We start from the raw sequence: 13,782 nt of genomic DNA on the forward strand, positions 1-13,782 counted from the left end.
GGAAGAAAATCATCTAAAACACGGGTAGTGTAGCTTAATGTCCAGTCTAAAGCTGGATGTCTGTTACATTTCCTAATCATCTAAAAGCATGACTCATCACGAGCAGAGAGAGAAACATAAATAATCTGATGACAGCACGCACAGTCTGACTCCACTGTCCACACAAACAACATGGGTGTTGACAGTCTGCCTGCAGCACTTTTCAAATGGTCTGCAGATGATTAATTTGCCGGCTCCTTACAAACAGAGCAGGAGATGTTTCTGCCTCAGACTGGGTCCTCTCCACCCCTTTAGACTCTGAACATAGTTTGTGCGACTGAAGGAAGACGATGGCTCGGCTGCAAACAGGCTATCAGCACACTACCATTATGACCTGCCATCTGTACATTTTCCAGCCTGCACCCCAACAACCCCCCGCTTCCCTCCATCACTCCCAGACCACGATGTCATGGCTCATGATATCATTTCCTTTGGGATGGCAAATTTACCCCTTCCATTTTTTTGCCACACAGTGGACATTTATCAAATCAGACAGGATTACCTCTGGGAAGGGGTGCACAGGGACAGGATTGGGTCACACAGAGTGGGTGGGTGAATGTGGGTAGAGGGACTTTACGGGGGGAAAAAGTTCTTCTCTTTCAATCTAGATTAAATATCACCATAATCAAATTGCAGTGCTGGTTGGCGGGGAAAAAGTCCATGCCTGCAAACAGAGGAAGAAGTGAAGCTCTGACATAGGGGGCCCTGGGTTTTGTCATTTAGTCTAAACACGTCAGTTGAGTGTTTGTGTTAGCAGGCGGGGGGTATGGGTACGGGGTGGATGGGGGAAGAGCTCAATCATCAGTGGATCTCCTAGATAAATTCCTCAACCTGAGTCCCCCCCCCCCTTCAGGGTCCAAACTGCCAGCCATTGTAACCCAGTCCCAGATGAGGAACCAGCTCCAACTGTAGTTTTATCCAAACCATAAAGCCATGAAAGCATGGCCTGAGATTATGGTCCAGAGGAGACAGACACCGCTAACACTGCAGTGCAGATAATATCTGTGTACATCTATCTCCCCTAACTTTTGTTGTCTGAAACTTCCCCTCTCAGACCCGCAGTGCTGTCTCAGCATCCCAGGCTTGGAGATAGGTCAAATCTTCATGTGAAAACACAAGTTACCAGAGACTTTTATTTTGACTGGCTATGTTGCTGAAAAAGGAGTTCTGAAGGGGGAGAAACTATGTTGCGAGGGCGGTTAGGAGTGATTACAGATAGTCATCCATGAATGTGTGTTTGTGTTCACTGTTTGACTTCAGTCACTCTGAGGGAGAATAAACAGCGGGCTGTCTGGTGGGAGGACAGAAAGCATAACACTTAGTCTGAATTACAGATATTAAAATGTCAGGCCAGCTTGTTGTGGATGAGGCTCAGTATTGATCCCAGATGGCAGAGGGGCTAAATTGCCACTGGGTCTGCTGGCCATAATGTGTGTTGACAAGAGGAAGGGGGGATGATGGAGGAAGAGGCAGACAGAAAGTGAGACTACCAGAAAGGAATTCACATCACGAATGAGAGGGAGAGATGAAGAGTGTATGGAGTGGAGGAAGGAGGGTAAACCACTGATTGAAAGAGAAAAAAAACATTTCATCCTCTTTTTTTATTTTCCAATGCTCTCTTCTTGCCTGAAACCTCTGAAGCTTCACACTGAAAGGATTTCAGGACTTAAAGCAGGAAGCTGACCCTTTCATCGACTGGCCAGGCTGGTGAATGAATACTCCTGCTACTATTACTTATAAGCAGAGTAATTAGAGTTTCAAACTGTGCCCATCAACAACTGCAGTCCTGCATGGTGGTAAAAAATAATATATATAAAAAATATAATATATGAAAAGAAAAAGATTTTGATTGAACTGATAGTTGCTTCTTGTAAGTCCCTCTTGTGTGTAGTATACACATCAACAGTAGGTTTGATGGTGACTGTCAAGCATGTTCAAGCCACTAGAGAGCACTGTGCACCAAGTGATTGCATGCTGTTGATTAGAGGGAAAGGGGTAAGAGACCTACATATGCAGCTGTTTATTTTAATTTAGTTGTTTTTATGCGTCTTTCTGTATTTTTACATGTTCAGTACACATTTTTTAGCTTAACTTAATACTTAACCCAATGCACAACTCACTGAATGCAGAAATCATAATGTGAATGTGATCTGTGCGAGTGTGGCTTTGTCCTACCTCTTATCCGTGGAGCTGGAGGCCTGGTTCATCTCACTGTTGGAAATGAAGTTGCGTATTTCTGAGAAGTATGAATCCTCCTTCTCATCTAAAAGTGCATGATTGTCTGGCTCGGAGTTTGGCGAGGCGATGGTGGTTCCTAAGTTGGAAAGCATCCCGGACTGTTGGCTCACTGTTGGGGAAAGCGTGCAGATGTGCACACACAGACAGGCATGATAAGTTTGATGACCATCAGACATACATACACGAGGCAGAATGTTAGTCATTATAGGTATTTTTCAAACAATTATTGCTTTGTATGGGTGTTTTAGGGAAAGCCATGGTTTATTACACAAAATTGATTGTTTGTGCTTCTTAATAGTGTTGGGGTGTATTAACATTTTGATGAAACACAATATATTCTTAATATACTGCCTGAAAGAGTCAGTGTGGCACATGTTGGCATTTTGTCTGTATCTGTTGTTTTTATTGAAAATGTTTTGTATACTTTCATTGACTTGGGAATGAGGTTCAAGGCTACAGCATAAAACAAAACATCTGCCACAGGCATCTTATTCATGAATGGCCTCTTGTTAAGTTACTCACATCACAATGGAAATTGGAAATGCAGGAGGAAAAGCAGGTGTGAATCCTTTAATCAAATGATTTTCCCACTTTAAACGTAACATTTATTGAGGTGGTGATTTAAAATTTTCCAAGCGGATAAACGTTTAGCCATTCATTATGCAGCCCATTAACGAAACACTCCCTGTTTAATAAGCATAGTTCAGTTCACACAACTTCACTTTTCTCAGAGAAAGCAGCCATAGATGTTTCAAACTGACCAGGAATGTTTTCATGCTCATGCTTCTTGAGATGGCGGTCGAGGTTGGTTTGCTGACCAAAGCAGCGGTTGCACAGGTGACACTTGAAGGGTTTCTCCTTGTTATGGATATTGCGGACATGGCGTTGAAGATTGGATGAGATGCTGAAGGAGCGGTCACAGTATTTACACCTACCAATGGAGAACAGAAGAATTCACAGTTACTGAGTGCTGAAAGAGCAGGAGCGGGAGCAGGGGCTGTCCTGTGAATAAAGACTGATTGTCTTCCTGCTGAGGTGGCCAAGAACCACTTAATATTCAACAGATTTTCTCATATTTGCCATTGTTTAAAATAAAACGGATAACTTACTTAATGTTACAAAATTAAAACAGAACAGTTTCACATAAGAGGGTAAGACCAGCTGACTAAAAGGAAATACATCTAAAACATGAACAGGCTGTTTACAGATTAAACTGAATTAGAATAACATACCTGTAGGGTTGTTCCCCTGTGTGTGTCCGCAAATGTCTGGTGAGGTTTGCTGAACGAGGGAAGATTTTCCCACAGTACCTAGAAAAAGAGTGGCCAGTTAGACTGGTTGAGTATTGTCAAAGCAAGCATCTGATGAATACTGAAATCAACACACTGCACTCACCTGCAAGCATAGCGTTCCTTGCCTTTGCGAAGGATGGCGTCTGAGAGGGAGGGTGGAGGTGAGCGGAAGTTGAACAGTGGATGGGCTGAGTGTTGCAGCGAATTGGGCGGCGCATCAAGTTTTAGAGCGCCAAAGCTCTCCAGTTTTTCTGTCATATTCTCCATGGCTGACATCTAGAAGGAGACAGAAAATGTTTTTTTTTTTTTTTTAATTACTGTTTGTATTTGTACTATAGTGTATGTGTGTGAACAAAGACACAATGTCACGAAATAGGTAGTGAGAGAATGAGACAGAGAGCGGAAGCTTTGAGGAAACAGTATATCAGAAGCTAGCCTTGTTGTTTGTGTTAAAGGCAAGTCACCTCCTTGACCTATAACACATTCACCAATGCCCCCCTCTTATGCTTTGTTTTCTATCTCTTACCTGCTTCTGCCAGAGCTGCTGTTTCAGGCAGGCGAAACGGCTAAATGAGGCATTCAAGATCCTCAATTGGAGCAGTACAATATAGTTTGTGATACCCCCAACTGATAGCTGCTTCCTTTCCCCCTGAAGCTCGTGAACAAAGGGGGGTAGTTATGTAGGAGTTTATTTGCCAAAAACAGCTTACATCCTTCCTTTTTTAGTGAATACGGGATGGGAGAGACACAGGGACAGACACTACGTCTCGATGTGTTTATTCGCAGTCTGAGAACCGGTGCGGGGGGAGAGGGGTAATTCCGTCATGAGACTGAATTAGGTGGCATTGTGTTTGGATGATTGGGAGGATCACAGCTGAGATCCTCTGATATGAGACGTTTTTACATGGGAAAACTTTTTTTTAATCACCAGGAATACTGATTGATTATGAGATGATGCTAAGGGAATTTAAATATAATTAATACAATGTTTTTTTCATTGATTGATGAAACCATAAAGAGGACATAATGAGAAGGGGTGCTCGCAAATGTTACAGCCATAACTACACATAATGTATGCAAGTACGAGTGGTACATTTATCTGTCTGCATGTGCACCAGATGTGTGTATTGCAAAGTCATGGTTGATAGAGGACGCAGATTTTCAGGTCAGATTAAACCGTTTCCCCAACGAGAGCCCCCTATTCTCCTGGACACAAACACAGGATGTCCTTGATGGACACGGTGCTATTATCTAACCAGCCAGCCAGCCTCGGAGAAGAAAAAAAACTTGGAGGGGACTGAGTTATTAGCTGGCCTGTGGGCTCCTAGTACATAAAACAATGCCACAACAGAGATTAGCATGGCCAAGAGAGGCAGCTTGTTACAATTCAAAAGGTTATTATTCTCTCTTTCATTAATACTATCATTGCATGTAATCAAGATTTGTAAAGGTGGGGAAGGTCTGGGGACAGTCAAACAATGTAACTGATTATCAAAGGGGCTGCGATAACAGACTGTGTCTTCTGAAAAAAGGTAGAACTGACGAGGTACACAGGCGCCATTCAATAAACAAAGGAAGAAATCATACAGAACCCTTGAGAAAATAACATCAACACTGTGGAATGATGGCGCACAGGGCCCTATCAATTCAGGTTGCAGCAGCGTGGGAGGCAGGAATGAGGTATTTTCACATAATACAGAGTTTGAAAATAATAGTCAATACAATCTGGGAATAATCAGATGGTGTGCAATACCTGGAGGTCAATTCCCTGTTTGGTATTCCCTTGCTGTACTTTTTGTTTAAAGCGTATTTACAGTTTCTATCTTAGGTTACACCACGTGCCTTTCTTGATTTTAAAAGTATATGCACTGTAATTTTACCTGCGGATGGAAGAGTGGTGCCGAGGGCCTGAGGAATTTCTCCTTCAGAGCTCCAACAGGGTCAAGTAGCTTCCTCTTCTCCACCCTGCTGGACCGACAACAAGGCAGAGGGTTACATACCAAGGTCAGAGATCACACTTAATATCGATCTTTACCTTCTTCAGTAAGTACACACAAATCTAGATGTATTTACATGGTAGATCCTGGTCTAATCGTGGCTGAAATACCTGTATATGGGGTCCATGAAGAATGCCGAAGGCTTGGCATAGTGCAGGGGTGGTGGCTGGTGTGGCTGTGCCTGCGGCTGCTGGTGCTGGGTGATGGAGGATTGGTGCAACGACTGGGAATGGGGGTGTGGAAAAGCAGATGCGATTTCATCCTTGATGGAGACCCCCTTTCCAACTCCATACATGTGGTTCTTGCGGTTTTGTGGCTCAGCTGGAACTCCATTATGACCGCCTCGGCTCCGACTGCCAATGCTGAGGTCCAGTGGCTGTTCTTCACTGCTAGATATTGCTAGAGGTCCACTACTGCTCCCAGTACTGTTGGGGTTTGAAGGATTTGTTGGGGTTGAAGGAGCTAACTTGGCCTCCTTGGGTTTTGTTGTGAGATCAAACGGTGACTCTGCTGTAGGAGCAGGAACTCCTGGAGAACTAGAAACCATCTTGTGCAGTTGTTCACGGGGTGACTTAGGCTCTGCCTTATAGAACATGCCAGGATTGACTCGATCAGGACTGAAGGGATAGAGTGAGTTGGGAAAGTTAGGCAGGAACTGGAAGGGAAACATGGAATGGTAGGGCAACGGGCCCATCTTCTTCTCCGGATGAAGTCCAATCAAACCTGGCCCAAAATATTTCTCAGCAATTGAAGCGATGGCTTTGATGGAATCAGTGGTAGCTGCGTTGGCATTTGTGGTGGTCGCTGGGAGGGCTTGTTCATCAGGTGGAGGGAAAAAGGAGTGCTGAGATGATGCAGAAGCAAGAAATGGACGGTCAATACAGAGGTTCCCTGAACTAGACATGGCTGATGTCAGTGCACTGTTTGTGTCTTCTAACTGGTTAGCTTCTGGACCTGATACAGTGCTAGATGGCTTCCTTCGTTTACCACTGCGCTCCCGTTCACTCTCGCCTTCACTCTCCAAGTCAGAGCCATCACCTGAAGCAGTACCAGTGGTGGTGTCCAAATCCGTCCCACTTGTGGTATTCACGTCTTCAAGGTCACTACCATCTGACATTTCTGCCATCTTAGATTTTGGCTTTGCTTCACCGCTAGAGGACAAATCCAGTTTGTTCTCTTTCTCTTTGTCTTCTGCCTGACTCAAACTGTTAACCCCATTGCTGTTTGTGGAACTGACCAGAGACAGTGGAGGGACATCTAGAGGACTCCGAGGCAACTTGACCTCCTGACTGCTGCCACCCAGTGGGTTCTTTAATAACGGACTGGCTGGTAATAAAGGTGGTCGTGGATACAGTGATGGTGGGAAGATGCCTGGGAAACCAGGAGGGAGAGACGGGAAGCCATGGGGTCCCGGGGAGAAGGGCAAGCCAGGATGAGGTCGAGAAGGAAAGTAGTCAGTAAAGCCTAAACCTGACTGGTTCAGACCTGGAAGGTGTCCATGGTGGGACTTGGCCTTAGCCATGATGGGGCTGGAGCTCATGGGGATGCCGGGGTTGAACATCCCTGCAGGAGAGCCGTAATGGTTTTTTCCCTCACAGAAGCGACGGTGCTTGTTGAGGGAGGAGGTAGTGCTGAACAACTGTCCACAGTCCTTACATTTGATCTGAGTGCGGCAGTCAGCATGCATACGCTTGTGGCGGCAGAGGTTTGAGAACTGGGTGTAGGATTTGTGGCATACCTCACCTAGGGGAGCAGAAAGATGCAGCCCATCAGGGCCTGGTTAAACCAGATTTAACACTGTCTCTAACTCTGTATACCAAATCCACAGCAACACTGACATCCAAACAGAAAATGTTGAAACAGTACTAAAAATCGTAGCATGTTTGATCACTAGTGCTACATTAGCAAACACATTTAAACTATGTGATGTGCTGTTCTAAGTTTGACAAAGTATAATAATAGTAATACAAATATAACCCCTGGACCTGTGTATTTGGTACATGGTAACAAAAAGTGACTGCGGTGTAGGGGAGGAATAAAGGAAGCTACAAATAGTAATCAAATGAAGTGTTATGAACATGTTGACCATTAACTTCCAAAGATCTTACTTACAGCTAAAAGGTTTGACACTGCTGTGGATGTGCTTATGCTGTTTGAGGCCTGACGAGGTGGCAAAGGTCTTACCACACTCAGGACATGTGTGAGCTCGTGCCCCCACGTGCTGTGAGCGGATGTGGCGCTGCAGATTGCTGGGATCTGTGAACACCTGAAATGTAAATAACAAAATATGCCATATTTAACTTTCAGAATCAATACTTTCAGAATCACTACGTGTCCAGTAACCATATGAATCCTACATAACAAAACTGGTGTGTCCTGTGCACAACTTACGTGCCGGGTATGCTGTACCTTATCACAGTTTTCACACTCAAAGCGCTTGCCACTGTCGTGTGACATCTGGTGACGGATGAGGTTGGACTTCCAGTTGAAGGCTTTTGGACACTGGTCACATTTGTACTCCCTCTCCTCTGTATGGACGATCATGTGTTGACCCAAACTTGATAAAGAAAACACAAGTTCATCAGTGAACTCAAAACACGCACACTGAAGAGGTGGGCTGCATGTTGTCCTGTGGAAAATAATGAGTCTGTGTACCTGTACTCATTTGGGAAGCTCTTCTCACAGTCTTTACACTCGTGGACGGGCTCGTCACTGTCCTCACGTTCTTGTTTGAAGTCATCTCTCAGCGTGTCAAAGATAGAACCAGCACTGGAGCAAGAATACTTCTGATGCCGCCGCAGCTCAATTGTTGAGGAGAAGAGCTCATCACAGTCTTCACAGCGGTACATGTGCTCGTCTGTACAAACACACACAGATTCTGATGTTCAATATTAATCAAATATTTACGTGTGATAGGTTGATATCTGGCACATAAAAAGGCTGTATTGCACAATTTTGAATAATCTTTTCAACAGTAAAGTAGAATTTTTTATTATTTTACAAAATATGCATAAAACAGGACACAAGAATATCTTACTGCACGTGTCTGTGTCTCTGCACAGAAATACAGTGAAGTGCAAATGTCAAACATGATCTAATTTTGTTTTGCATAAACCCATTACAGATTTTTGAAGAGGGACAAAAATATTTTTTTTACGCAGAACAACAGACCTCCCACTGTGGCTGACATTTAATTGTGCACTGGCTTTTAATGTGTGCCAACAAAAATAACATTTTATCAGAGTCAAGACAATACTGACTTGGCTGCGCACAAAGTAAATATACACACTCATATTTTGCATTCTGCTAGTTTTTACTAATTCCTCTTAGCTGTTTGTAAAACCAATTCTGTAAAAAACTATTAAAACTGTTGATTTTGGCTGCATGTAGGAAAATATATTCCTACTTTTAATTACAGATAAATAGACCATTACAAATGGTAGAAAAAGCAACAATCCTACAATTGACATTCACATAAAATGGAAATCAATTAGCAGTGAAATGTAGCCTTCATTAACGCAGTTAATTACATGTTAAAAGCAAGTGTTCGCTCTAGACTGTAGGTGTAATAGCACACAGGGGAAACAATAGGGGTTGGTCTTCCCCTTCCATGTTGATAACCTTTACAATACTTCTCACCACCAAGGTCAAATGCATAAAACTCGGCCTAGCTTTTTCAATAGCAAGTTCCTGAGTCAGATGCCAAGTTCAACAGATCAGGGGAAAGCCCAGTAGAGTGTTTTTGTGCATAAACTGTGTGCAGTGAGTATGTGTGAGTGTGCCTGTGTTTCTGTGAACATTTTCGAAAACGAGCCATGAGGAACAGAGGTAAAGCAGGGCCACAGTGGCGCCAACCCCATGGTGATTTCAACACCAGCCTGCCATACCCTCTATGCTATGACCCACGTAGCCAGCACTTGAGTCGGCCACCCCCCCCCACCCAGGTGTCCAAGCACGCCATGCACGCCCATCCATCACATCAAGTTGCACTAAATGCGTTTATCCAAAATGACTTACAGTGCATGGCTCACCTGTTTTCTACTGCATGCGACCGTTTATCCAGCTGGAACTTCTTGGACACATTAAAAGGGCATTAGTGTGGCAACATCAATGTGTCTAACCTTGGGGAGAAGGATAAATGACCTTCTGGTCAATGGACCATTACACTGAGCTCAAATACTAAACTAACTAGCTCACTTTGACAACAATGTGTGCATGTATTTCATCAGATTTCATTTTTCATACATTTTACAGTGAGAGTAACTGTCAAACATTCGAACACTCAGATAATTCTGTCTGCCAATTATAAGAGTGGAAAACCTTTGTGAAAAATACATTTAAAAAGCGTGTTGAGGAATACAAGGTAAAATGAATGCTCAGGTGTGACTAAATGTTCTGATGCATACAAACAAAGGTGCTTACATGTGTGTATCAGTGTGCCTGAGTTAGTCTGGCCTGGGCGGATGGGGTAGGGTGGGTTGGGGGGGTTATAAAGTGGAGACTAATAGCTCTCTGGGAGACGAAGGGAGGCACAATTATGTGCAGTTTAGCAGCTAATCTGGGAGCATGGGTGAGGTCTCAGGGGACTCCTCAAGTCCTCTACTTCAAATTCCTTCTCCGATAAGCCAGGCACAGAAAGCCAGGCTGCACTGCCAAGCTCCTGCTCAGCCCAACTACCTTTCTCTCTCTCTCTCTCTCTCACACACGCATGGAGACAAGAACACAAAACAGACACCATCATCCCCACAGGTGGATGTTGTCTCTCTTCGTCCACTCTTTATTTCCGTTTCTCTCTCTATCACAAATAAGCATCTTCAAACAGCAGACCAGATGTAATGTTATTTTTCTGTCTGCCTTTCTCTCCTCACACCAACACACAAAGCCAAATACTTTGGCTCTGACACACACACTTTGGCAGGTGGAATTTTCTCTGTCTGCCTCCCTACAACTGTGCACACACACGCATGTGAACTGAGCAAATCATTTGTGAGTCTGCTCCATCTTTGACACACTCCTACAATGTGCCAATCTGCTTCTTTTCAATAATCAAGCTTGCGCTGGGCTCCTGTTTCCTCCTGCTCTTTTGGCATGGAGATCTGTGCGTAACCTGTGCATCATGGAGGGGGGGGACTGCAGCACATCTCACGAACATCTTGTTCACCCTCCACCATTTTATCACCACTGACAGGTAACAGTAACCTTTTTTTCATCCTTGGTTCCAGAAAGACTGGAAACACAACAAAACAATGTTACCTGACAACGACACTTTACCACAATAAGTCCAAGATGTTTTGAGAAATGCAGCGGAACTACGGACCCTTTTCCGCTTTAGTGAAGTTTGAAAGAAAAACCTGAATCCACAGCGAACAGCTGTCCAAGTTAGATTGTGAGATAACATATTGGACATATTCACACTGACGTAAACAGGCACGGTTGAAGTGTAGCGGGCACAGTGAGTCAGGTTACTCAGTCAGAGAGGAGAGGGGAGAATGAGAGCGCTAAAAAAACACACATGAGCTCTTTGAGCCAGTTTACAGGCGTCTCAACAAGGCAAAGACTAAAACAGATAGATAGATAGATAGATAGATAGATAGATAGATAGATAGATAGATAGATAGATAGATAGATAGATAGATAGATAGAACAATCGTTGGGGTCAAATTCAGTAATTTTCTATATCTTTTTATTATTTTGTTAGTTTGTTTTCTGTTTTTGTTTCGCTGTTATTTCTTCAAGTATCTGGATAAACAATAAAAAATGTACAATTCGTTGATTATACAGGAAACCTGTTCAAATATTAAATGTGAGTTCCTAATTTACTCAAGGTTTTAAAAAAATATATATTAATTTTGCTATCTCATTGATTATGTCGGAGTGACGTCTCCTGCTGGGTGTAAAGTGTCGGCTCGTCCTGATGGCCTCGTTCCATCCGACTTAAATAAAAGCCATGTCCTCTCCATGCTCTGTTTTAAGACCGCTTTCTTTTCTTTATAATGTGTTCTTAATAATATGCATGGCTAGCGAGTAATTTCTGTTTGATCTCAGCTTTCCGTTAACAGAAAATTTCTGCTCACATTGGATGGAATATGACAAGTGCCAATTGACGCACTAATGCAGTATTTCAGGCACACAGGCCTATTACACTGCAGCATTGTGAAGCATACAATTCATATCAAATGTATCCTTCGTTACTGGCGAGCCTATTTTAAATGACAAGTCCAAAACGGCCTTCAAACATGCGCTTTAATGCGGGGTTTAATTCCATCCTGGAAATTTATGGTTCGAATAATTGACATTTCTTGAGGAGGAGGAAAAAAAATCTTGGAGGGAGAGATGGTTTCTTTCCCCCCAGTAATGGAGTGTGTTGGCCGCGAAGCAGCCCAGGATGCAGGTTGGAGTTTGTTTAAAATGTGCGCTAATGACGCGCATTAATCTTACCTTGTAGGTTGGGTGCCATGGATCCCTCAGGGAAAATACCGTCCTTCATATACACTAAAAGCTCCTCCCCTGCTTCAATGTCCCGGACAGCTTTATAATAAATCTGAGAAGAGAGAGTGACAGAAAGAGGGAGACTTTAACTTCTGCTCATGATGGAATGAATAAGTCTGGATCCCCACAGGCCGATGGTAAATATCTTAATGCCCACCTCTGATAATTAGTTATAAAGACACACGATGAGTTTCTAAAAGAGGCCCGACAAGATTGTAGAATATTATGGAAACACACTTTATTTTTTAATAATAAATAATCAAAAATAAATTCCTATCGAAAATCTGAACAATAAAACATTTACTGTGTGAAATAAACAAACAATAAGTATGTAGAATACACACACCTATTTTCCTTACAAATAAGTTAAATGCATCAAAAATACATTTGCCTCAAAACATTGATAAAAATATGCATAGGAAATCCAGACAATGCAAATGCCAAAAAAAGGAAAAGTGCTCAGTGAGCTGAGCTGCTGTGTGTGTGTGTGTGTTTAATAATCTAGTCAACAGCTGCAGCAAGCCTGGAAAAGGCAGGTCTTTATCCGCGCACAAAATTATCATTTAATTGAAGTTAATGTGCGCAATCGGACATAAATTTCACTTTTGTTTTGTTGCCACAATAAAGACAGAGGCAAAATTCGAGGCCATACAGAGACAGAGCCGAGGCCTCCTAATTAAGAGTCTCCGCAGAATCCGTGATACTGCGTTCATAAAGCGCATTTAAATCAAACCCATTCAACAACATCATGATTATATTTTCTCTATAAAATATCACAGCTTTGTGCATTCCGATAAACAAAACGCGAACAACCACCACGTCTTCGCCCGCTGAGTGCTGAATGAGACGCGATCTATGGACACGTGGGGGCGCTCTGCACCAAGTGAAAATTGTCACAACAACAAGACTGGTGGAGGAGGCTGCACTCTTTCACACACACACACACACACACACAGACACACACACAGGCTGGTGAAAGTAACTTCTAAGACTGAGAGCAGTTTAGAGCAGGGAGAAGGGACAAAGGTCGAAAATCAAAGAAAACACCGCATAATCCGGCTATCATTATCATTATTATTATTATTATTATTATTATTATTATTATTATTATTGCGTCGTATTTACAACAATTGGCCGCTGCGCAGCCTCTCTATATTTTTGGACCTGACCTTTCTTTTCTCGGTGAGACGGAGGAGTTGAGAAAGTTGCGCGGCGCTGCGGAGAGCCTCCAGCTGCAGTAGTACTTCAGTCCCGGTGGAATTGGCGACACAACCCATAGTACTTTCGACCAGGGAGGGAGCCGGGCGCTGAGGCGGACAGGGACGGACGTGGAGAGGCGATCGCGGGACGGCCAGGAGCGCTGCGGAGGATCGCTGACGCTCGTTCCCTCCGGCTGGATGAAGCCCGACGCGCTGCTGGGCTACTCTCTAATCTAGTCAGTGAGCGCGTCTTTGATGATGATGATGATGAGTCTCTCTCTCCCTCTCTCTCTCCCTCTCTGTCTCTCTTTCTGACTCTCTCTCTCTCATTAGTGATTCCCTATTGCCCCTTGGTGCTCTCTCGGTTACCCGTCGGCCACTCCTCCTCGTCTTATCTCTAGCCAAAAGGATTGAGGGATCTGCGGCGCAGACCCCTCCCCGCATCTCCAAACCCAGCAGCCGCTTTGGTCGCTTGATAAATCTATTATTGATGTAAATAATGGATAAAGCAGCCTGACAGACTTGCAC

At 43.6% G+C, this 13,782-nt stretch overlaps 1 protein-coding gene across 8 annotated transcripts in view; it reads right to left on the reverse strand.

Annotated features, from left to right (window-relative positions):
• prdm16 (PR domain containing 16) overlaps nt 1-13,782 on the reverse strand; it is a 144,145-nt gene that overhangs the window by 4,609 nt on the left and 125,754 nt on the right. The window contains exons 1-11 of one of the 8 annotated variants that reach the window (XM_028409082.1): nt 13,225-13,564; nt 12,005-12,107; nt 8,222-8,423; nt 7,958-8,123; nt 7,679-7,832; nt 5,677-7,342; nt 5,450-5,537; nt 3,673-3,845; nt 3,510-3,587; nt 3,039-3,208; nt 2,215-2,386 (exon numbers count right to left, since the gene is read on the reverse strand). In XM_028409082.1, coding sequence (XP_028264883.1) covers nt 2,215-2,386; nt 3,039-3,208; nt 3,510-3,587; nt 3,673-3,845; nt 5,450-5,537; nt 5,677-7,342; nt 7,679-7,832; nt 7,958-8,123; nt 8,222-8,423; nt 12,005-12,107; nt 13,225-13,332 — 3,080 coding nt within the window. In that variant the 5' untranslated portion in view covers nt 13,333-13,564. Of the gene's footprint in view, nt 1-2,214; nt 2,387-3,038; nt 3,209-3,509; nt 3,588-3,672; nt 3,846-5,449; nt 5,538-5,676; nt 7,343-7,678; nt 7,833-7,957; nt 8,124-8,221; nt 8,424-12,004; nt 12,108-13,224; nt 13,565-13,782 lie in introns of those variants that run through there. The other 7 variants (XM_028409076.1, XM_028409077.1, XM_028409081.1 and 4 more) reach the window with 7 other exon arrangements.

This window comes from Parambassis ranga, chromosome 7, assembly GCF_900634625.1.
Source record: "Parambassis ranga chromosome 7, fParRan2.1, whole genome shotgun sequence".
Classification (NCBI taxonomy): Eukaryota; Metazoa; Chordata; class Actinopteri; family Ambassidae; genus Parambassis; species Parambassis ranga.